General features: G+C 49.0%; 1 protein-coding gene across 5 annotated transcripts in view; it reads left to right on the top strand.

Annotated features, from left to right (window-relative positions):
- Nucleotides 1-25077, top strand: part of ITSN1 (intersectin 1) — a 242499-nt gene that overhangs the window by 196721 nt on the left and 20701 nt on the right. For all 5 annotated transcript variants that reach the window (XM_032276601.1, XM_032276600.1, XM_032276603.1 and 2 more), the window contains 5 exons: nucleotides 4319-4440; nucleotides 6568-6674; nucleotides 13863-14046; nucleotides 15952-16050; nucleotides 23918-24085. In XM_032276601.1, the coding sequence (XP_032132492.1) occupies nucleotides 4319-4440; nucleotides 6568-6674; nucleotides 13863-14046; nucleotides 15952-16050; nucleotides 23918-24085 (680 nt within the window). The remainder of the gene's footprint in view (nucleotides 1-4318; nucleotides 4441-6567; nucleotides 6675-13862; nucleotides 14047-15951; nucleotides 16051-23917; nucleotides 24086-25077) is intronic.

The following is a 25077-nucleotide window of genomic DNA, read 5'->3' as shown; positions in this document are numbered from 1 at the left end:
CTCAAGTCATTTGCAATATTATTTCAGCTGTGTGTGGATTTCAGTTAGTTTTGAGAATCCCTCTGTCACACTGAGATGTTCATGGAAAACCATTTGCTGTGCTTTCTCCTCTTGTTTTTCCCTGGGAAAGGGGGCCAGAAACCATGTTTATCTTAGGACCCAAAGGAGAGAACGGCCATGTCCCTCCACCCCTAAAGAAAATGCTTTTATTTGAAATGTCTTTTCCATTTACCCTGCTTTGAATAATGGAGTTTTTAAACTCACTTGTTTTTCTAAATATTAAATTTTCAAGGAGGATATTTTTGAGTTCAAAGTGCCTATTTCAAGTCTTTAATGGTTCTCTTGGTCTGGCATTCACCAGCAAGAAGTTTTAAAACAGCCTCCCATGGGTCAATTTGATGGCTACCAAGGTGATTCCAAGCCAACATCATTGGCACATAATGTAGAGAAGACTCCCCACAAAACCTCTGCTTTTCATTGTGTTCTGCAGAGGCCATCGGGGCCATCCCCCTGTCTCCAGGCAGGTTGGTAGGTGGACCTGTGAGGGGTGGAATTTGGGGTGCAAGCAGCCCAGATTTGCCCAGCGCCTCCCCTGACCTCCAAGCTCCATCAGCTCTGACTTGGGCCTTGCAAAGTGTTTGGGCTAGAGGCCAACGGTCCCTGGAGCAGGAGGCCACACGGTAGCCCCTCCAGCTTGTCCCTAACTGGCCCTGGACTCCTAGGAATCTTGGACAAATGGCCCAATTGTTTTTTCTTGTTTTGAGACACAGTCTTGCTCTGATGCCTAGCTGGAGTGCAGTGGCGTGATCTCGGCTCACTCACTGCAACCTCCACTTCCCAGGTTCAAGTGATTCTCCTGTCTCAGCCTCTTGAGTAGGTGGGATTACAGGTGCCTGCCACCATGCCCAGCTAATTTTTTTTTGTATTTTTAGTAGAGATGGGGTTTCACCATGTTGGTCAGGCTAGTCTCAAACCCCTGACCTCAAATTATCCGCCCGCCTGGGTCTCCCAAAGTGCTGGGATTCCAGCTGTGAGCCACCATGCCCGGCCAAATGGCCCAAATTTGCCCTGAAGCTTCGGCTGTTGCTCTGGCTCTGAGCTTCTTCACAACCTACACTGTGTAAAACTTGAAGACGCAGAAGAACCTCTGAAACCCAAAGCCAGCCAGGACCTTTCCTCATAGGTCCTTTCTTCCGATTCCTCATCGTTCGATGTGTGTCCGCTGGCCCCTGGCACCTCCATGCTGCAGCTCGTAGCTCTGGCCGGATTGTCAGCTTCAAGTAATGCCAGTGTTTCTTAACAGGATGCACCTCTGTTGGCATTTGGGGTGGGCAGTTCTGTGTCCTGCATGTTGTGGGTCATTCAGCAGTCCTGACCAGCCTGCTATATTCCACTGTGACAAGAACACTTTCAGCCCTGGGGCTGGAGTGGGGTGCAGTACAACCCTCAGACCTCACCACATTGGGGTCAGCCTTGGGGACAGTACCGATCTCAACATGGTGGGGAGCAGTACCGCCTTCAGCGGAGGGTGGGGCAATACCACCCCATGTTGAGGACCACTGGACCCCGAGGTTCTTAGCTGTACCCCAGAGGGCAGGAGCCTCTCCTCTTCAGTCCTGAATCCCCAGCACCCTGAGTGGTTAGTGCTAGACTCACAGTAGGACATCAGTAAATATTTGCCCAATGAATGAATGAATGAAATCTATGAACAGTCTTGAAGAGGGCCTGCAAACCCAATAAAAGTGTGCCCTGAATGTCTGTTGTACACGTGTATTTGCTGCAGCGAGAACCCGTAACATCCCTCAGATTCTTCAAGGGAACTGTGTGGCATTCTCAAAGGGACATTTGGAAAACTGGCCCAATCAGTGGCCACTACTGGCCTGATGTTTGTGTGGCTGCAAACGTCACTGCCTTGTGTTTGTGCAGTGACTTTTAGAGCTAACACTCTGTGCCAATATTGTAATCTCCCCGCAGAAGGGAACGTCCTGGCCACTCCAGGAGCTCTGCTTCAGTGAGAGGACATCCAAGCTGCCTAATGCAAGGGCTGCATTCTGCCGTTTCACAAGAAATGGCCTCAGGCCTGGGTCCTTTCACTCACTCACAGGAGAGTGGGGTAAAAAGAGGGCAGGAACAAGATATATTTCCCCTCAAAATCGAGTGTTTCTTGGGTGACCTTCCCAATAAAAGTCAAAGAATTCGGAAACATCACTCAGCTTCCCACAAAACCAAGCTCCACAGCAGCCCAGCTGTACTGAATGAGAGCCCCATGGCCCGCCTCCTTCCTGAGAGTTCATTGTTGGCACAGCTGTTTCAGTAAAAGACAATCTATGCCCTGAGACAGGAAAAACGGTTGGGCCAAACCTGTGGCTGAGGGCTAAAGCTCAGGCCCACCTGCAGCCCTGTGCAAAGGCGCGAGCTCACCTTGCAGCCCTGGGGAATTCTGCTTGACCTCGGGGAGGGAACTCAGAGTGAGGCTGAGGGTGTTAATATAATGACAGCTCATTTCTGCTGCTTTCCCAGCATCCTCCTGCTGGTCCTGGGATGTTCCTGTCCCAGCAAGAGAAGCTACAGAATCCAGAAAGGACAGTTGGCCCATAGAAGGGAGAAAAGCAAAGGCTGGAAGCACCACAGCCCGAGAGTTAACCTCTAAAGCAGCAAAGCGTTTGCCGGGAAATCTCTGATACCGTTTGCCCCAAAGGGACCGTACGATTTGCAGCAGGCTTTTAGTATATAGGCTGGATCAGTCACGACCCAGACAACTTCCTCGAGGGAAGACGGAAACTCGAGGAACCCCTGGTAGTCCAGAACAGGCTTCTCGAATATTAGTGCACCTAAAAACAAAAATCCCTGTAGAGCTTGGTAAATCACGGATACCCAGCCCCCAACTCCAGAGTCACTCCAGCATGGGCATCTCTGGTGAGCTCCTGGTGATGCTGAGCTGCCAGCCTGGGGACCACACTTTGACAACCACTGGCCCCCAGCAAGGGTTTTTGCACTGTGCTCCCTTACGCCCCCTTGAGGGGAACAGAGGGGATGGGAAAAAGAAGTAAAGGGGACTCAGCCGGGACCCTCTCACTACAGTTGGGTTAACTCCCCGTCTATCTTTCAAGTCTGCCTTCTGTGAGTTAATAAAGAACCTCTGATAAAAAGGAGAGGTGGCCCAGGCCTGCACATGGGATGCTCCCAAGAACCAAGCCTCCCCACCCCTCATTCCAGTGTGTCTGGGGCAAGAGGCTCAGACATTCAAACAAAACCCCAAATAACAAGCTAAGCCACGAGTGACCCCCACTTCCAGGGCGGGCACCACTTCAGGGCAGCAGAGTTGCCCTTCCCCTCGGGCAGCCTTGGCCTCTGTGATGGAATGCACGAGGCTCTCTGCAGTGGAAGGGAATTCCCTGTCTGGAGCAAGCTTGCTGCTCGGCTGCCCCAAGGCCCAGCAGCAGCCTTGTCCAGGAGAGTGTGCCCAGAGCTGTCTGGATGCACCTTGCATCTGCCTGGCCCCCAGGACCATCAGAGCCTCAGCACAGCCACCTCGTCCTCCACAAACCAACCTGGACATAAGTAACCCATGGCCTCGGCACAGCCTCTGCAGTCCAAGTCTCGGGGTTCAGCTCTTGCCGTCACCACTTCCGAGCTGAGAGAACTGGGGCAAGTCACGCTGTGTAAACCTCAGTGTCCTCATGTGTAAAATGAGGATAGTTCTAGTATAATAATACTTGAGCATTCAACGCAGTTCACCACCTGACATGGTGTGAGCCCTCGGGAGTTTTGGCCATTCGCCACTGCGTCTTGTTTTCACATGATTTTATTGTTTCTGATGAAGCAGGAGTGCGCTGCCTGAGTCAGTTTCTGGGGCTGCCCTAACAAATGACCACAAACTGGAGGACTTAAAACAACAGGGACGTATTGCCACATGTTTCTGTAGGCCAGAAGTGTAAAATGAAGGTTGGCAGGTGCCAAACTCACTCTGAAGGCTCGGGTGTGTCCTGGTTGGAGACGCATCTCTCCAGATTCTGCCTCTCTGTCTCCGTGTTTTCTTCTCATAAGGACGGTGGCCATACTGCGTCAGGCCCCCACCCTATGATGATTTTATCTTAATTTGATTATATGTGAAAAGACCCTATTTCCAAATAAGGTAATATTCACAGGTACCAGGGGTTAGGGCTTCCACATATGATTGGGGGGGACGCACTTTAGCCCATGACCCGCTGGACTGGAGTGAGGCCGTGGGCCCGGCAGCCTCAAGGATCTTCCATCTGAAGTCATGTGGGCTTCTCTGGACTGGCACTAAATTCTCCCAAATGGTTGTGTTTTCCAGGGTGTTCAGACTTACATCTCTTGGATATGTTGACCCCAACTGAAAGAAAACGACAAGGATACATCCACGAGCTCATTGTCACGGAGGAGAACTATGTGAATGACCTGCAGCTGGTCACAGAGGTAAGAGAGCTGGTGGGGCATGGGGCATGGCAGGGGACAAGGAGGGAGGGAGGGAGGGCGGGTGGAGGGCTCCGTCCAGGACGTCTGCGTCCTGATTCTGAGCCCAAGACACTTTCTGTTGTGTGGGGAGCATCTGGACGGCAAATGCTGCAGGAGATTCTGACCCCAGAGACAGTTCAGTGATTATTTATGGGCGACATTGAGTCATTCTCATGGAGGGACAGAGATCGCTTACACCAAGGGCAGGTGAGTCCCCGAGCAGTTGATGGATGGGGCCATGTGGACTGACAGTCTGGAGTCCACGCTCTACTCAGAGCAGTCGAAGCTCAGCTACCAAGGAGGGGGTGCCATGGAGCCCACCACACGGCCCCAGCCCACAGTGTTGGCATCTGAAAATGGCGGCCGTCTGGCTGCTGTCTCGAGTCATTCCTGCCACATATTACAAATCTGTCACCGAGAATGACAACGTTTCCTCCCAGACCCCCACAAAACCCCCAACCTGAGGTGATATCTTATCTGTCCTCCCAGAAGGGCCCTGGCCACCCCTTCCAGAACTATGGGGAGGGCCGGGCGCTGTGGCTCATGCCTGTAATCCCAGCATTTTGGGAGGCCAAAGCGGGAGGATCACAAGGTCAGGAGTTTGAGACCAGCCTGACCAACATGGTGAAACCCCGTGTCTACTAAAAATACAAAAATTAGCCAGGCATGATGGCATGTGCCTGTAATCCCAGCTACTCAGGAGGCTGAGGCAGGAGAATCTCTTGAACCCGGGAGGTAGAGGGTGTGGTGAGCTGAGGTCGTGCCACTGCACTCTAGCCTGGGTGACAGAGCAACACTCCGTCTCAAAAACAAACAAACAGAACTACGGGGAGATGCAGGGCTGGTCACACTCCTGCTTCTCAGCAGGCCTTTTTGTCCCCTCCGTGGGAAGCTGCCGTATTAGGAGACGGATTTGTAGGGGTGGGCCTGCAGTGTGAAAGGTGCTGTGATAGAATGAAAACGCCCGCCACCACAACACCAAGTGGTTTCGAAACCATCTTGTCCAATAGTCTTGACATCCGGGAGACACAGCAGGGCTCACCGCTGTTGGAGGAGTGCAGGGTGGGTTGTTGGCCGTAAGACCACCGTTAACACTTAGGAAGCATTGGCACAAATTCAAAAGGTGCCCTTTTCTCAAGGCATTTGGCTGTTATTAAATATACAGTTCAGGATGTCCAGGATGCAAGTGGCCCCCCTTAGACACAGCCCCGTTGTGCAGTGCACAGAACGCACCACCGCACGTGGTTGCCCTGGTGGATGCTGGGTTCAACATCAGCTCACAGACTCCTGTGGAATAGGGCTCCCGGGGACCAGCCGCCACCAGCCACGTTTCTGTTGAAGATGGGCTGTCCCCATCCCTAAAGAGCCCTCAGAAGCGCCTCCTGCCTCCCGTAGGAGAAAACGACCTCCTTGCAGGTGGGGGCTGTGTCACACAGGGTTCCACTGAGATCTGTGATTTACTGCCAGCTGCCCAACCACACAGAGCTTGGGAGGGGCTCATTTATTTTACAGACCCAAGGAGAAGGGTGGCACCTCCCACTTTATAGTGGGCCCACAAGTGCTGGCTCTTTCCAGGGTCAGCCCAGGAGCCTGAGGACACGGCAATGGAGTCAGTCACCGGGGTGGCCATGGACTTATTAGAGGGCCCGCCACCTGGGCTGCTCCTCTCGGAATGCCCAGGTTTACCTGTGCAGATGAAGGGAGTGCCCACAGCCACGGGCATCTTTAAGTCCCGCTTTTCTCACGGGGCCATCTCCTCCTAGTGGGCAGTGAGACCGCCTTGCCTGCGAGGGTGACTTGGTACTGGTCTCCCTACTTGTCTGGTAGAGTTAGGACCTGTCCCCTGGAGACTTCAGCTGGCCTCCTTCCCCTGTAAAACAATACAGGCCCTGCTGGGGACCGCCCTCCAGCCCCCGGGTCAGAGGAGGGGCCTCTGCTTCGGAAACTGCAGGAAAGCGGGCAGTCACCTCGGGCCTCTCAGCCGAGGACTGACACATGAGCCCTCTCCCGCTCTCAGTGGATGGGTGTGTGTGCGTGTGACTTTCAAACTAACTGCTTTCTGAACTGCTTCGTTTTCTGCATCTGTAGATCTTTCAAAAACCCCTGATGGAGTCTGAGCTGCTGACAGAAAAAGAGGTTGCTATGATTTTTGTGAACTGGAAGGAGCTGATTATGTGTAATATCAAACTACTGAAGTAAGCCTCTCCTCTAATCCCCAGCCTGGCTTGGCCTCCTCGGCTCCCACGCACTAGCACCTCTGTGGGTCTGTGTGTCCTTCCTGCATGCCGCCCTGTGTCTCTTTCTGCTCATTGCCATTCACAAGCACCGTCGCCCTTTTGTGCCTTCATGCTTTCTGGAAACGCATCCCTAATCTCTCATTGCAAGAGTAGGTTGCCCAGGTACCCCAGAGCCTGCCGTGGGGTGAATTACTGTGCTGATGAATGTCCAGGGCTAGGCTGAGGCTGCCTCCTGGTGGTGCTGGCTCCATCCTGGGGCATGGGGCAGCCTTCTCCATGCCTTCCCCGGGACGCGGGATCCTGTGGGGGAATATTGGACTTTTGAGGCATTCTTGGCCTTGCAGATGGAAAAGTGTGGAACTGTTCCCTGCCTAACGTCAGCAGTTTCTCAGGATCACTCCGGGAAGCGGGCCCGGGACTATTTGTATTTTCTTCCAACCTTAGTTTGCAGAGGCAGCTGGAGGGCCAGGAGTCAAGAGACCTGGGTTTGGATTCTGACTTACCGCCTTTCCTTTTTGAGCCTTAGTTTTCCCATCTGTAAAATGAAGGGGTTGGATTTGACCATCACAAAGGTCGCTTCCAATTCTTAAAAAAAAAAAGGACTGGGGACGGGCCGGGTACCGTGGTTTACGCCTATAATCCCAGCACTTTGGGAGGCTGAGGCAGGCAGATCACGAGGTCAGGAGTTCGAGACCAGCCTGACCAACATGGTGAAACCCCATCTCTACTAAAACTACAAAAATTAGCCAGGTGTGGTGGTGGGCTCCTGTAATCCCAGCTATGCAGGAGGCTGAGGTGGGAGAATTGCTTGAACTTGGGAGGCGGAGGTTGCAGTGAGCCTAGATCACGCCACTGCACTCCAGCCTGGATGACAGAGCAAGATTTAGTCTCAAAGAAAAAAAAAGTCAAAACCCAAAATCGGAATCCACCAGGCTGTCATTGTAACATCCCTTGCTAGAACACAGATGAAGCCACAGCCTCCGGGGCACGTGATACTCCTGCTGGGAGGGAGGCTTCCTTCCACTCACTTCCTGGGCCTGAGGATGGAGGGCAGGCTCCTAGAGCCTTGCATCCATTCCTGATCTTCTTCTGTGTCATTGGGAAGCCACCATTTCCTAAATGTGGTCTCTGCATTGTTCCTATAAAGTAATTTCAGGTCCCTACTTTCCTGAGCATGTGTTTGGGAGTGGATGAAGGGATGGTGAGGGGGGTGTGGAGAGGTGGACATGAAGAAAGAGACATAATGTCTGCTGGCTTGGTGCTCTAGAAGACAGATCATCCAAGGTGACCCCAGGCAGGCTTTTAGAGAAGGTCTGGACTCCACTGGCCTCCTGGTGCTGTGGAAGCCTTTCCAGCTTAGGTCTGGTGTCAGACCCTTGGGCTCACATCCGCTATTGACTCTGGCTGTGTGTCATCAGGCAGGTCCCTTTGATCCCTGGGCCTCAGTGTTCTCGTCTACATGGATGATAGCTGGGTATGGTGGCTCACGCCTGTAATCCCAGTGCTTTGGGAGGCCGAGGCGGGAGAATCACTTGAGGCCAGGAGTTTGAGACCAACCTGGTCAACATGGTGAAACCCAGTCTCTATTGAAAATGCAAAAATCAGCCGGGTGTGGTGGTGCGCACCTGTAGTCCCAGCTACTAGGGAGGCTAGGAGAATCTCTTGAACCTTGGAGGCAGGGGTTGTAGCTGAGATCGCACCACTGGACTCCAGCTTGGGCCACAGGAGTGAAACCCTGTCTCAAAAAAAGAAAAGAAAATATACCTGTAAATTAAAACCTTTTTTGTGGGGGCAGCTATCCATGAGGGTTGGGGGAGGCAGGAGATGTGCCTGAGGTTCCCAGGTCCCCCTTAGAGAGGGCTTCCCCCACTCCAGGGTTGGCCTGAGGGAAGTTGGTGCTGGCCTCAGCTCCCCCTCCCTTTCTGTTGTCTTTTAACCCTCGTCAGGGAGGCAGCAGCCCCTTTCTTGAGTTGTGCCGGGGCTGGGCCTGTGTACTTCTTCCTGTCAGCTCTGACTTGCTCTACCGTCTTAGAGGTGGGAGGGACAGCCCTGTGACAGCTGAAGCCGTGAAGCTCAGAGAGGCTGAGTGAGTTCTCTGAAGTCACACAGGAGGGCGGCTGCTCTATGGATGATGCCCAGGTCCCAGAATGGAGATTACGGTGGCTCACGCCTGTAATCCCAGCACTTTGGGAGGCCAAGGCGGGCAGATCACCTGAGGTTGGGAGTTCAAGACCAGCCTAAAACCCCACGTCTACTAAAAACACAATCTTAATTGGGTATTAAGATGGCATTTATTGGTGCCTGTCACGCCTACCGTGCGGGGTTATTCTGGGAGCAAGAGACCGGGTGTCCCAGGGGCACACTGTCGATCAGGGCGCTGACGTGCACAAGAGCGGCCAGGACCTTTCCACCCCAAGGTCCCTGTTCTCTACCCCCGTTCCTCTTATTCCTGGATTAGCTAGTTTGGACTCACTGGCTCATGTCTTCATCCTCCAGATAAAATCTTGTATTTAACCAGAGCCTTCTGTGGACCTGATTTCTTTTTCTTCCTTTCTACATTTCACTAGAAAAAAAATCTCAAACATACAGAAAATGTGAAAGAATTGTAAACACCCACATGGCAAACTGGACAATGACCGTTGTGCTGTATTTGCGTGGCTGCATAGACATAATTTCTTTATGCTGAGGAATGAATGTGGTGAGGGGAGCTAGAGGGTCTTGGCAGCCGAGAGAGGGAGGCGTTTGAGGATAAGGAGAAGTTAAGGCAGCAAGCCCTGGAATGCCAGCAGCGAGCAGCCACATGCCTGCCACTCCTGATCCTGCACCTCTTGTATTTGGGGTGTGGCAGGGGGCATGGCAGTTATCAAGCAAGTCAACCATAAATAAATAAAATGAAAATGAAAAGGGCTAACTGGGGCCCCTGGACTTCCTACTAATGATGCCTCATTGAGGATTAGAGCAAATAGCTGCCTCTCTTATGAGGAAGCTGAGAGCTGCGAAATGTGCCTTTCATAGACAAGGTAGGACAGAAAGATCTAGAACCTTTTTATATCCAGAGCCTGGAGCAGGCCCCTCAGGGCAGCTGTCAGAAATGATAGCAGAAGGGCCGGGCACGGTGGCATTAGCCTGTAATCCCAGTACTTTGGGAGGCTGAAGCAGGCGGATCACATGAGGTCAGGAGTTGGAGACCAGCTTGGTTAGCATTGCAAAACCTCGTCTCTACTAAAAATACAAACAAACAAAAAAAAGGCCGGGCATGGTGGCTCATGCCTGTAATCCCGGCACTTTGGGAGGCTGAGGTGGGCAGATCATAAGGTCAGGAGATTGAGACCATCCTAGCTAACACAGTGAAAGCCCGTCTCTACTAAAAATACAAAAAATTAGCTGGGTGTGGTGGCACGTACCTGTAGACCCAACTACTCGGGAGGCTGAGGCAGGAGGATCCCTTGAACCTGGGAGGCAAAGGTTGCTGTGAGCTGAAATGGCTCACTTCACTCCAGCCTGGGTGACAGAGGAGACTCTGCCTCAAAAAAAAAAAAAAAAAAAAATTAGCCGGGCATGGTGGTGCACGCCTGTAATACAAACTACTCAGGAGTCTGTGGCAGGAGAGTTGCTTGAACCCAGGAGACAGAGGCTGCAGTGAGCCAAGATCTCACCACTGCACTCCAGCTTGGGCAACAGAGCAAAACTGTGTCACCAAAAAAAAAAAAAGAAATGATAGCAGAAGGGAAGCAGAAGTGAGGTAAGGGGCCAACCCAGGTGTGGTGAACTGTTTTTTTATCAAGAGCCTTTCCTGTCCCCTTGCTGGAAAAATAAAAAAGAAAAGAAAAGGAAAAAAAAGTGCTTGTTCCAAAAAAGTGGTTTTCTTAAATATTTGTTATAAGTAAAATTTCAATGCCGCAAAAGAAATAGCACTCAAAGATAAATCCTCTCAGCAGTTTATTTCTATAGAAGGTGCAGCTACAGATGGAGCAATCGAGGACCACACATTTGGACAAGGGAGGCAAAGGGGTACTTATGCCTGATGGGGGTCATCCCTACCACTGTGCTGTTCCCCTATTGGCTAGGGTTAGACTGCACAAGCTAGACTAATCCCGATGGGCTATTTTAAAGAGAGCAGGGGTCCAAGCTGGAGTGGCAGGGTGGGTGGTTTTGGCAGGAAGGACAGTTACGGGTGGGTCAGAGCAGGTAGCCAAGGGTCACCTAGGTCAAAGAAGGTGACTGGAGCAGGTGACTGGAGCAGGTGACGGGGATGAGTCAGGGCAGAGCTGGGGGCCAGGGGAACAGATGTGAACTACTGATTAGAACTGGTGGAGAAGGTTGTTTACTGGAACTAGAAGGAAGTTAAACTTTAAAACAGAGAATTAAAGAATAAGAGAGCTGAACACACTGACTCTTTGAAGATAGTTGACACATCTTTTTAACTAAAGAAGAATGGATTCCATTTGATCTTGTTTAAGCAGAAAATGAAGGAAAAATAAAAAATAAAAATCAGTTTTGGGTGGTAAAGACAGATGATGAGAAAGAAGAAGAAAAGGACATGGGGCTGGGAGAATAAGACGGAGGAGAGAGGGCATGGAGCAGAGGTGGGAAGTACAGAGGCTGAGGCTGGGGCCAGCAGGGAAAGGCCTGAGGGTGAGATGGGAGGGGCAGGGCAGCTGCATCTGGGAAGATGGGGGGCAGCTGTGGCAGGAGGTGGGCTGGGGCCCCTGAGGCTATGGTCCCAATCGTGGGCTCTGGAGTCAGACCTGGGTTCCCAGGTTACCCCTGCCACCTATTAGCTCGGTGACTTTGGTCAGGTCATTCAATTTCTGTGTGCCTCAGTTTCCCCTACAGGAAATGGGGGTAATAATATATCTAAAGCTGTGTTTGACACATAGGAAGCATTCACACATGCTAGCACCATGACTGTCCACTTGGTCTGCAGACTTCAGAGGGTTAGGGACACTCATGTGTCAGCAAACACTGAATGGTCTTTGAAACGTTCATTAGCCAGTCGATTGCCTTTTGCAGTCAGTTCAAAGCCTCTCATCTATAAATCTTTCTAGGAGAATGCCGATCAGCTCATCACAGGACAGAGTACTCTTGGGGTGGCTGCAGCAGCTGAGTCACATGACCCCTGGGCCTGTAACACCCTCCAATCCTCATAAGTCTTTGCCTATGCAGTAGATCATCCTGGATGAAGACCCACAGCTGAACCTAATAGGTGCCTAGTCCATAGTAAATCAGGCCTTAATTTTAGGCCCATCTGCTGGTTGGGCAACTCCAGTCTACAAGTGTGGGTCTGCAGAACCCAGGAACTAATTCCTCAAGACAATCACTGTCCGTAGACGATCTTTCTTCTTTTCCTTTTTTCTTGTCTCCCTCATCCTTTAAGAAAAAGCAGGCCAGGATGGTGGCTCACACATGTAATCTCAGCACTTTGGGAGGCCAAGGCAGGTGGTTCACTTGAGGTCAGGAGTTCGAGACCAGCCTGGCCAACATGGCAAAACCTCATCTCTACTGAAAATACAAAAATTAGCGGGTGTGGTGGCAGGTGCCTGTAGTTCCAGTCACTCGGGAGACTGAGGCAGAGGTTGCAGTGAGCTGGGAGTGCACCACCGTACTCCAGCCTGGGCCACAGAATAAGACTCTGTCTCAAACAAAACAAAACAGGAGAAGGAAAGGGTGAAAGTACATTTTACTCCAAAAACGACTCCTCATAGGAAAATGATGATACGATGGAATTTCTTCCTGTTTCCTTTCATGGCAAGTTTATAACATGGCTATTCAGGGCTCTCATCCCCTCAAATTATTGTCGACATCACCCTTGAGCACATTTCTGCACCGTTGGGGTATTTCACACCAACCCCTCAATGGGGCAGTGGCCCTTGGGCCATTCTGAGAACACCAAGCTGCCGCCGCTCCCCACACCCGAGGCACCCGGTGCTGATCTGCCGGTTAGGGAATCCACTTCAGGTGGAATTGCTGACTGCTCACACCATGTCATTGATGGTCCCTAAGTTTCTCTCCCTGGCTTGCCAGTCCAAGGGATTTTATTGTAGCCAAAAATGTGGGAGAAAGAAAAGAAAGTGATCTGAAGTTTTTAAAGCCTAATATAAATATTACAGAGCTTCCTTGGAATTCGATAGCCCGCCCCATACCTCAAAGGCTTCTCCTGCATGACCATGGAGGCAGCCAAAGGAATTAAATAGGGACAGCCTCCCAGCCTCGTGTTAAAACCATAGGTTACACCGTTTTGTTCCATCTACCCATTCATCCACCCATGATCATAACGAGGAGAGCCGAACACATTCATCGCCTCATGTTGTGGTCCTGCCATATAGTACATTGCTGTCCTTACTGTGTATAAGCTCAGTGCCGTGCCCTTCTTCCAGATGCTGGTGTTAAGGGTTGAAGTTAGAAGAGTGGAAGCACAGTCCTAGTTACCATAGCTCTGAGCACTCACACTGCGGGCAGACCCCAGAACAAACACTTCCCAGTCCTGTCATCACCTCTCCTGGATTCCAGGATATATATATATATATTTTTTTTTTGTTCATTGGCCCATTATCATAATAATAGATCTCTTTTCTGAACTCCTGTTAATTCAGTTAACTTAGCTCCAGCAATGAAGCAGTGAATGACAGAAATAGTTCAAACGGTCATTTATGCCTGGCTTTTGCCGAATCTAGTGGGATTATTTTGCCAAGGCAGTTGTCCTGCCGTCTTCATTATGTTTTTAGTCCAAAACCGCCTTCCCATCCTCTGGCAGTAGCAACTTCTGTTGGGCAGAAGTGCCTCCTGGAAATAGGGTGGGTGCTCAGGCCACATCAGCCAGGGGCTTTCACCACCGATAATCTGCATAGTGAGACATTGACACAGGGGACCTGTCTGGGTTGTTAAAGAAAAAAACTCCATATTTCTACACAAGAAAACAAAAATTGTGGCAAACAGCCACTCTGCCAAAGAAAAATGCCCTGGTGCTACCTCTCTGTAGCCCTAGACTCGTTTCTGTCTCTATTCCTTGTCTCCCACATAGATCCTTTAGTGGCCCTTGAGTCTGTGCCCCTCACACACCTTCTGTTTCTGTGCAACCTAGCAGTGTGCCGTGGTGCTGTCAGGCAGCGTGAAGGCAGGGGGCTCACCTTCCGTGTTTCCGTGCAGAGCGCTGAGAGTCCGCAAGAAGATGTCCGGGGAGAAGATGCCCGTGAAGATGATTGGTGACATCCTGAGCGCCCAGCTGCCACACATGCAGCCCTACATCCGCTTCTGCAGCCGCCAGCTCAACGGGGCTGCCCTGATCCAGCAGAAGACGGACGAGGCCCCAGACTTCAAGGAGTTCGTCAAAGTAAGGATCCAGGCTGTGCAGAGACTGGGCCCCAGAGTGGCGATCGTTGGGCAGCTGGATGTGTGAGGGGCTAGTTCAAAAGTCTGCAAGCACGTTCCTGCTCAAGGCCAACAGGGTCTGGGGTCTTGCCTGAGCCGTAGGGGACTGGCACTCCCTGGCAAGTGTGGCTGTCACCAATGGGGTGGGCTTGGAGAGGAGGGGCGAGCCCTGGGGGCTTGGAGAGGAGGGGCGAGCCCTGGGCTCCGAAGCTTTGAAGTGTCTTCAAGGGATCTGTTTTCCAGATGCTAGTGGTGTTATTTGGATGCATGTTTAAATCTCATTTTATTTGCAAGGCCCAGGCAGGTCTCAGATTTCCTCTTGTGTTTAATTGCCACATCTTCAGTTCTTTGCCGGTTTCTGCCCTTCACCTGCAGAAGGAATGGCCAGGATTCCCAGTGGCCCATTCATTCCTTTCCCAGTTGGTTCTGCTTGATGGGCTCCAGCCCTAGGCAGCCCGTGAGAGTCAGTGTGGGATGTCAGGACCTCTTCCTCGGGGGTAGCAGGCATCTGGAGAGTAGGGTGTCCACCAAGGGATGTTTGGGGAGGTAATGCAGATGCTTCTGGAAGACTTGCAGCTCTGGGACTTGGCCTTGGCCAGGGTGGGTCTCTGCTGGCCATGCTGGGCCATTCAAACAGCCCCCATCTCTCCTGGAGAACAAAAGTAGGAAGAACATAAAATCCCTTCTATGAAACAGGTGCCTTTTGATGAGTAAACAGCAAAATAATAACAGGCATATCTTTGGATCTCATGCATTTTGGGGACAGGCCACACTCACCTGCCCTAGAATGGTACTTGTGCAATCACTGTGGTGAGGCACAAGCCTGGCTCCTTCTTGGTCAGGGCCTCACGTGGGCTTGTTGTTTCTGCCCCTCGTGGTGTTTCTCAGCATCAAATGCCTAGACTTGGCAGCCAAGGCACTGGGCACTCTGAGGCCATTCCAAGGGGAGAAAGATTGCTAAGAAGGAGGCCTTGGGTGGATGGAGATGGGCGAGCAGATGCTGGGCTGCTGGGCGCTACGGACCGCCTGGGGTTTTAGCCAAGGGCTGGGCTCTTCCTGGGCCCGGGCGAGATGAGTTCATTGTTGGATGAACTTGAACTTTAGGGAAGTGCTGACACCAGCCCAGGTCAGGGGCCTCCTTGTCCCTCCCTGCCCCTCTCCTCTTCATTTCTCCCGCCTCATCCCAGCAGGAATGTGGCACGTCATTGCCAGCTGTGAGGTGTTACTGGAATGATAGTGTCCATAGCTGGAGTGGGTCCCGGTGCTGACAGTTATCAGGTCTCAGGGCTCCAGTCAATGCAGCTGCCTGTTTCTAAGGCATTAAACTGGACCACAGACTTTGACAGCAAAGTCACCAGACCCTGAGACTGGAGTCTTGACCCCTAATGTCTCAGCTTCTCTCTCTCAGCCCTACCTGGGACTCCCAGAGGCTCCACCTGAAAATAGACAATGAGATTCAGCCCTTCCAGCAGCTCTAGGATGTAAGGAGAATTTTTCCTCTAATTGTGCAGTCTCATGACTCTTGTTCCTGGGAATGTTATAAAGTTTTTGCAGACATCCAGACGAAATATTCTCTGTAAAGCCAGAATCTCATCTCTGTGCGTAAGGAACCACGCATCCTATGGAAGGTATGCTGGGTCCGGCTTCACCCTGCTGGCTGAGTCACATCTGGAGAATGGAGCTCCATTCTCCATCTGGAAAGTGTGTCATCCTGGACTAGTTGGGCCCTTCCAACCCCAGATCTCTCAGTTGTCGTCCAGATAAATGAGATAATGGGTAGGAAGTCCTCACTGACGTTAGCATTGATGTCACTAACTTTGGATTTTGCAAGTTTCTTAAGTACATTTAAAAACATCTCTTATTTCAGAGATTAGCAATGGACCCTCGGTGTAAAGGGATGCCACTCTCTAGTTTTATACTGAAGCCTATGCAACGGGTAACAAGATACCCACTGATCATTAAAAATGTAAGTACCCATCTTGCCTTTTCAAGCAGGGGAATGCTTTCTCTACATTGGAGGGGGTTGGCCGTGGACAAGTTTCCCAGTGAACATATCTGGTAGCTGTTGTGTAGAAAGCACAAGACAACAAGGTGTTGTCAGAGATCTGCCTGGTAACTCAGAAAGAAAAGCTGGTTTACCACACAAAGAGCTGGCCGGGCATGGTGGCTCACGCCTGTAATCCCAGCACTCGGGAGGCCAAGGTGGGCCGATCACTTGAGCCCAGGAGTTTAAGCTTAGCCTGGGCAGCATAACGAGACCCTGTCTCTCTCTAAAAACAAACAAACAAAAAACAGCACTTTGGCAGGCCGAGGCGAGTGGATCACGAGGTCAGGAGATCGAGACCATTCTGGCTCACATGGTGAAACCCCATCTCTATTAAAAATACAAAAAATTAGCTGGGCATGGTGGCACGTGCCTGTAGTCCCAGCTATGCAGGAGGCTGAGGCAGGAGAATCTCTTGAACCCAGGAGGCAGAGATTGCAGTGAGCCGAGATTGTGCCACTGCACTCCAGCCTAGGCGACAGAGCAAGACTGTGTCTCAAAAAATAAGAACAAAAACAGAAAACCCACGAGAGCTAATACTGCACAGTCTTCAGACGTGTGACCAAGGACCAAGTGACTTCTACCTTGTAAGTCAGGAAATGAGCCCTTAGTCCTTAATTTTTTCATTTTTATTTTTTTCTAAAAGAAAATAACATGGAATCACAGAAACAGTCTGTGGTCTGTGCCTTTCTCCCTTGATTCTTTCTTTCTTTCTTTTTTTTTTTAAGATGAGGTTTTGCTCTTGTCGCTCAGGCTGGAGTGCAATGGCACGATCTTGGCTCACTGCAACCTCCAGCTCCCGGGTTCAAGCCATTCTCCTGCCTCAGTCTCCCAAATACTTGGGATTACAGGCATGCGCCACCACACCTGGCTAGTTTTATATTTTTAGTAGAGACAGGGTTTCTCCATGTTGTCAAGCTGTCCTCAAACTCCCAACCTCAGGTGATCTGCCCGCCTCAGCTTCTCAAAGTACTGGGATTACAGAATTACAGGTGTGAGCCACCGTGCCTGGCTGATTCTTTCTCAAAGACAGGCCCAGTGCCTCTAAGCCTTGGTTTTCTTAGCCGGAGAGAGAAAGAAACATAATGCCCACAACCTGTCTTCAGAAGGCCATTGTGAGACACTGCTAGTCCATTCTCACACTGCTATAAAGGACTGCCCAAGACTGGGTAATTAATAAGGAAAGAGGTTTAATTGACTCAGTTCCACATGGCTGGGGATGCCTGATTGTAAGGAAACTTAACAATCATGATGGAAGGGGAAGCAAACACATCCTTCTTCACATGATGACAGGAAGAAGAAGAATGGGAGCCCAGCGAAGGGGGAAACCCCTTATTAAACCAGAGGATCTTGTGAAAACTAATTCACTATCACAATAACAGGGTAGCGGAAACCACTGCAATGATTCAATTATCTCCACCTGGTCTCTCCCACAACATGTGGGAATTATGGGAACTACAATTCAAGATGAGATTTGTGTAGAGACACAGCCAAACCATATCAGACACTGTGTTGACATTAGATGACTGTTCTTCTCCTGTCGCTTTGAGAAGGCCAATACCAAAAGAAAAAAGAAAAAAAAGAACGAAATTAGGGTTTCAGTGTCTCCACCTGTAAAACAAGTGAGCAGACTTAGATGTCCTCTGAGCCTATGCTCATAAAACCACAGGGAGTGTAGCTCCTGGAAAGAGGTTTTAGATCTGGTTCCTTTTAATAGAGAATGGTATTTAGAAACTCAGATGTGGGCACTGGTGTGCTCATTGCTGCTGGGGTGTTTTTGCTTTGTGTTCCTCTCAGTGGCAGAGCTGGGAAATATATGAATGTCTTTTCATGCACACATATTTACATATGCCAATGTATATACACATATATTTATATTTATTTCTAGATCCATCTATCCATGTATATTAGAACTCATGAATCCACACCAATACCTCCTATTCTAATCTAGTACTGCAGAGTATATTCCAGCCTTCCCCTTTTTGCATTTGTAACTCCCTACTCTGTGAAGAGCCTGGCTCTCAGTATCCTCATTGTGTTTCCTTATTTGCTCCATCTTGTTACATGTGACAAATCTCCCTCCCACATAAGCCATCTCCTCTTTCCAGCCCCAGCTCAACTCCACAAAATACACTGTGGATCTTTGGCTGAATTAAATAATTAGTTTTGAAATAAGCTTTCAACCTACTGTTTTCTCTCTTCCAGCACCACAGTTACTGTTTAATTAACTCAGTACTTCTCTTTTTTCTCCCAATGTTTAATTGCAAATTGAAGCAGAAAACAAGCTTTTAAAATAGGTGTTCTAGAGCTAGCCAATGGGAGAAAAACTAAAACAAGAAAAGGACTGAACAGCACAAATATTAAAAAGAGGGGGAAAAAAAAGAACTATCATTATTTGCAGAAGCACTATTGATTACTTCCAGAGCACCCAGAAGAATGAACTGAAAACCAGCTGAACTAAGAAGAGAATTGAAAAGTAGTCATCTATGAGATACATATGAAATCCACCAAAGTACTAAGACTAAATATTTTTATGATACTGATGTGGAATTCTTAGCATGATCTCAAAGACAGAAACTTAAAGGATTTAGATCACAGAAACCTAAAAAATACCCAAACTTTCGGCTGAGTGTGGTGGCTCACACCTGTAATCCCAGCACTTTGGGAGACTGAGACAGGTGTATCACTTGAGGTCAGGTGTTCAAGACCAGCCTAGCCAACATGCTGAGACCCTGTCTGTACTAAAAACGTGGAAAAAATTAGCTGGGAGTAATGTTGTGTCAGGATCAAGCCCCAGCTGAGGTCCAAGGGAAATGTGTGGACATAGGGCAGGGAGCTGAAAGAACACTCGAGAGACAGCAGGTAGATGGGACATGGCTTTATTCAGCAGCTTTTTCACAGTGTTGGTGTTGCCTTTAGACACCTCACACATAATAGTGGCTTGGAGCCAGGTGATGAGACTCCCATGTTATGGCTACAAAGCTGTGATTATATAATGCATGGAATTGTGCACTTGCACTCTAATCCTGCTGAGTCATGCAGGATATTTACTTCAGCCTATGTCTGCCTGGCTGCAGCACAGCCATGTTCCTTACATGGTGCATACCTGTAATCCCAGCTACTCGGGAGGCTGAGACAGGAGAATATCTTGAACCCAGGAAGCAGAGGTTGCAATGAGCTGAGATCACACTCCAGCACTCCAGCCTGGGTAACAGAGTAGGACTCTGTCTCCAAAAAAAAAAAAAAAAAAAAACCCTAACTTTTATTCTGGGAAAAACCTAAATGTTTATTAATGGGAATAGTTAAATAACTATGGTAGATCTGTATTATGAAAATGTTTAAAAAGGTACAGGGCAACTTCTACTGTATGTATTAGCATGGAAAGACACTGAGAAAATGCTGTTATGTGAAAAAAGCAGCACTAAACTCACTAAACAATTCTACGGTATGATGCATTTTGCAAAAAGGGGAAAAACTTTACATGCAACTATTAAATATATAAAGGGCAGCTAAAGGAATGCTCTTCAGTCTGTTGGCAGTGGCTACCTCAGTGGTAGGGAAATGAAGGAAATTTTTACATTTGCTGTACATATTTCTGTAGTGATTGAATCTTGCATACCAAGAATATGTTAATATGTTATTTGCATAAAAATTTTTCTTAAAAACTTCTCACAACAAAATAGACTGAGCAAAGTTTAAAGACAAATGACAAGCTGGGTATGGTAACGCATGCCTGTAATCCCAGCACTTTGGGAGGCCAAGGTGTGGGAGGATCGCTTGAGGCCAGGAGTACAAGACCAGCCTGGGAAACATAGTGAGACCCCCCATCTCTACAACATTTTTTAAAAGCTCGGCCCGGCATGGTGGGATGTGTGTGTCGTCCTAGCTACTCCAGAGGCTGAGGCAGGAAGGAAGATCCTTGAGCCCAGGAGTTCGGGGCTACAGTGAGCTGTGATCATGCCATTGCACTCCAACCTCGGTGACAGAAAAGAAAAGAAAAGAAAAAACAAATGACAGGCATAAACTGGGTAAACATACTTGTAACTGTACATGCATAGGTACTAAAATATAAGTAGATATCTGTAGCTATATCAAGCACCCTTACCACAACCACAAATACTCTCATAGAAAAACAGGCAAACGCCAGGCACGACGGCTCACGTCTGTAATCCTGGCACTTTGGGAGGCTGAGGCAGAAGGATTGCTTGAGCCCAAGAGTTGAAGACCAGCCTGGGCAACATGGTGAACCCCCATCTCTACAAAAAATAAAAATAAAAAAAATTAGCCAGGCATGGTGGCATGTGTCAGGAGGGGAGGCTGAGGTGGGAGAACCACTTGAGTCTGGAAGGTCAGGCTGCAGTGAGCTATGATTGAGCCACTGCACTCCAGCCTGGGTGACGGAGTGAAACTCTGCCTCAAAAAAAAAAAAGAATATAGACGTTGCTGAGAGGCAGTGTAGTATAATAGCAGTGAAGTGCACATAGCCTGGAGCTGGGCTGGCTGGATTTGAATCTTGGTACTTACCGCTGTGTGCGATAAGTTCCATAACCTCTCTGGGCCTCAGTTTCTAGTCTGTAAAATAGGGATGCTTGTAGTACCTACTGCATAGTGATGTGAGAATTAGCTGAGTTGACATATGCAAAGTGGCTTATACTAGGCAGTATATAAATGTTAGCTTTATCACTGAGAACACTTATGTACTAAATGTATAAAAAGTTCAAACTCACAAGCAATAAACGAAAATATATAACAAAAGAAGAAAATACTTTGATTTGCCAAATGGGCATATATTGATACTTTGATGAATCTTGCCAGATGGGCGTATGTTGAAAAGATTGTAGTTCCCCAGTGTTGGCAAGGATTTGGATGGAAGTTAAATTGATACAGCCTTTTTTTGGAAGGCGATGTATAGATCCAACTATAATTTCTCTTTGGCTCAGCAATTCCATCTCTAGGAATTTATTCTAAGGAATTAATTAAGAAATATTGAAAAGTTGGAAACAACATAAAGTTTTATGGTAAGGGAACTATTTAAATGCATTGTGTCCAATGAGGTGCCCATTACTGGGGTCTGCCCCAATAATGATATAAAACCCTAAAAAATGATAGTATGTATGAATTGGATTTGGAACTTTGTACTATAAAGCAGTGTGTGAAATAGTACGGTGTACAAAATAGTAGTTTGGTCCACTTTTTATTTTTTCATTTTTTTGAAACAGTGTCTCACTCTACCCAGTCTGAAGTGCAGTAACACGACCTTGGCTCACTGCAATGTCTACCTTCTGGATTTAAGAGATTATCCTGCCTCAGCCTCCTGAGTAGCTGAGACTAAAGGCGTGTGCCACCACGCTTGACTAAATTGTGTATTTTTAGTAGAGATGGAGTTTCACCATGTTGGCCAGGTTGATCTCAAACTCCTGACCTCAGGTGATCCACCCACCTCAGCCTCCCACAGCAATTTTTATTTTTAAAAAATTGTGTATGTATGTATGTATCTAGGCAGAGTATATTAATTAACACCTAGACAGAGGTTCTCTTCAGATGGGGAGATTATGGGTGATTTTTAGGTTCTTCATAACTTTTTGAATTTTCTAAATTTTGTGCATTGTCTAATATTTTATAATTAGAAAAATTGATAACGCCTGTTTGGATTTTGAAACTAAACAAAACAAATGAATTTACTCAAGTCAGCTGGGTGGGTTCCTAGCCTACAGTAGTGATTCTCAGACTTGGCTGCATATTAGAACATCTGGAAAGCTCTAGAAAATCCCTAAGCCTGAGTTTCACCCCCAGGGATTTCAATTTAGTCATGGATGAGGCTTCAGATTTTCCAAATGGATTCTAAGGTATAGTCAGGATTGGCCCGGAGATTGGGGTTGTTGCTTGGAATTGATTTGTGGACACACAGAACATAGAAAACAGTTCGTGTTTTTCTCCATTTGAGCACCTACTTAGGGCTTTAAAGCACGGTATGCCTTTGGGATGAGATATTATTCAGCGTCTGGGCCATTTACATTATTTTTATGTGGACAAGGCCTGGGCAAATATGTCCTCAGCCTTCTCCTGGTATATTTCAAAGGTGGCTTAAGATCTTTCTTCATTCTCCAGCACAGGGTGGTGACTGTTTTCAAGTCCTTTTCGGATCTGATGGTAATCACTTCTGCTCATTAAGCACTTTCTAAGGGCCAGGTGCTTTGCCAAGAGGTCCATGTGTATCAAGTTACTCAGTCCTCCACACAACCTTATAAAGGAGGCTATTAACCTCCCCAATTCTCATGGGAGGAACCTGAGCCTCAGAACATTTAATTGGTCCAGGCGTGGTGGCTCACGCCTATAATCCCAGCACTTTGGGAGGCTGAGGTGGACACATCACTTGAGGCCAGGAGTTTGAGATCAGCCTGGTCAACATGGCAAAATCCCCATTTCTACTAAAGTTAGCTGCCAGACGTGGTGGCTAATTTTTGTATTTTTAGTAGAGACTTCCCAGCTACTCAGGAAGCTGCAGCAGGAGGATTGCTTGAACCTGGGAGGCAGAGATTGCAGTGAGCCAAGATTGTGCCACTGCACTTCTGCCTGGGTGACAGAGCAAGACGAAAAAGAAGATTTATGACCGGGTGCAGTGGCTCACACCTGTAATTCCAGCACTTTGGGAGGCCGAGACAGGTGGATTACCTGAGGTCAGGAGTTCGAGACCAGCCTGGTCAACATGGTGAAACCTGTCTCTGCTAAAAATACAAAAATTAGCTGGGCGTGGTGGTGGGTGCCTGTAATCCCCGCTATTCGGGAGGCTGAGGCAGGAGAATTGCTTGAACCCAGCAGGTAGAGGTTGCAGTGAGCTGGGACTGTACCACTGCACTCCAGCCTGGTCAATGAGATCAAAACTCCATCTCAAAAAAACAAAAACAACAACAAAAACAAAGAACATTTATGTGACCAGCCCAAATCATGGCTGGTCTATGGCGGGGCAGGGGTTTAAATTCAGGAGGTCCAGCTCCAGAGCTGGCACTCTTAACCCCTACCTCGAATGGTCTGCTTAGAAAACCGCACTCTTGCTCTGATGCACCCGTCTGCACGTGGTTCCAGAGGTGCGTGGGCCGAGAAAAGAGCCATTCACTGTGCGGGTACCCTCACCCTTGCTGCAGCCACCACTCCGCCTATGCACCAGGCTGCATGCTAAGCAGAGACTGCGCTGTCCCTGCCCTGCCCCCCAAGGGCACCTGTTGGCTCTTTGACCCTCATCAGTGGGTTGATGGAACACTCCGCACATCAAATGCCAGAATTGTATTTTAAATTCCCCCAGGTGAGTGGACAGGTGGGAAAGCAGTGCGGAACTGGGGCTAGGATGACTGGGCTCTGCTCCTGGTCTCGGAAACTAGTTTATTCCTCTGTGAAACAGTGAATGTTTTCAAAGAGAAATTCTAAGGGTCCCCCTGGCTCCATGGTTATAGGTACACGCTGTGATTCTGTGAGTCTGCGTTTGTGGCCCAAGGTCCGCCCTATGATGTTAGCATTTTGCAGGACAGATCACACAGCTTGCCCTGGACATTCAGGGTGTGCGGCTGAGCTGAGGCCTCAGGGGTGGGACCATCCACTGCTCCGCAGGGCCACCCACTGGAGCCAAAAAGGAGTGGCTGTCGTCTGGCACGTGATTGCCATGTGGGTGCTCAAGTGGGCTCCATTCATGAAAGGACGGTGCCCTGCCCCACTGGGCCTGGTCCTGCAGGACTCCAGATCACAAGCGCACCCACGTTGCCTGAAAGAAGGTGGTTGCTTTTGTTTTCTTGTGTAGATCCTGGAGAACACCTCTGAAAACCACCCGGACCACAGCCACTTGAAACACGCCCTGGAGAAGGCGGAAGAGCTCTGCTCCCAGGTGAACGAAGGGGTGCGGGAGAAGGAGAACTCCGACCGGCTGGAGTGGATCCAGGCCCACGTGCAGTGTGAAGGCCTGTCTGAGGTAGCTGCCCTCAGGTCGGACCCCGGCCTCCCCTGGCTGAGCCTCGGCCACCAGCCTAGAGGAGGACAAGGAAAAGCATGAAACCTTCTGCTCCCTAGCCGATAGCACCCTCACTTCCATCTAGCTGCTTCTCATCTGTTTCATTTATCCACTGAGTTTTTATTTATTTATTTATTTATTTATTTATTATTTATTTGAGGAGTCTCACTCTGTCACCCAGGCTGGAGTGCAGTGGCGTGATCTTGGCTCATTGCAACCTCCACCTCCTGGATTCAAGTGATTCTCCTGCCTCAGCCTCCTGAGTAGCTGGGATTACAGGCACACGCCACCATGCCTGAATAATTTTTATATTTTTAGTAGAGATGGGGTTTCACCATGTTGTTCAGGCTGGTCTCAAACTCCTGGTCTCAGGTGATCCGCCCACCTTGGCCTCCCAGAGTGCCGGGATTACAAGCATAAGCCACCTCTCCTGGCCATCCACTGAGTTTTTAATTTAAATTATATCACTTCCCATTGCCAGAAGTTCTATTTATTTTCTCCTGTCTGCTGGTTCCCTCCCTCCCTCCCTCCCTCCCTCCCTCCCTTCCTTCCTTCCTTCCTTCCCTCCCTCCCTCCCTTCTTCCTTCCTTTCTTTTCCTTCCTCCTTTCTTTCTTTCCTTCTTTCTTTCTGTTTTTTAATTTAAACGATATCATTTCCCATTGTCAGAAGTTCTATTTATTTTCTCTGTCTTCTGGTATCCTTCCTTTTTTCCCTCCCTCCCTCCCTCCCTTCCTTCCTTCCTTCCCTTCTTCCTTCTTTTTGAAACAGGAGGGTCTTGCTCTGTCACCCAGGCTGCTGGAGTGCAGTGGCACAATCACTGAAGCCTGGACCTCCTGGGCTCAAGTGATCCTTCCAGTTCAGCATCCCAAGTAGCTGGGACCACAGGTGCATGCCACCACACCCAGCTATGCTGGTTTCTTTCTTGTATCTTGTTTTTTTGCTCAAATATTAA

Source organism: Sapajus apella, unplaced genomic scaffold (genome assembly GCF_009761245.1).
Source record: "Sapajus apella isolate SASKATOON/1434 unplaced genomic scaffold, GSC_monkey_1.0 scaffold8, whole genome shotgun sequence".
NCBI classification, from domain to species: Eukaryota; Metazoa; Chordata; class Mammalia; order Primates; family Cebidae; genus Sapajus; species Sapajus apella.
The sequence above is the reverse complement of the archived record's forward strand: the minus strand, read 5'-3'. Positions and strand labels throughout refer to the sequence as shown.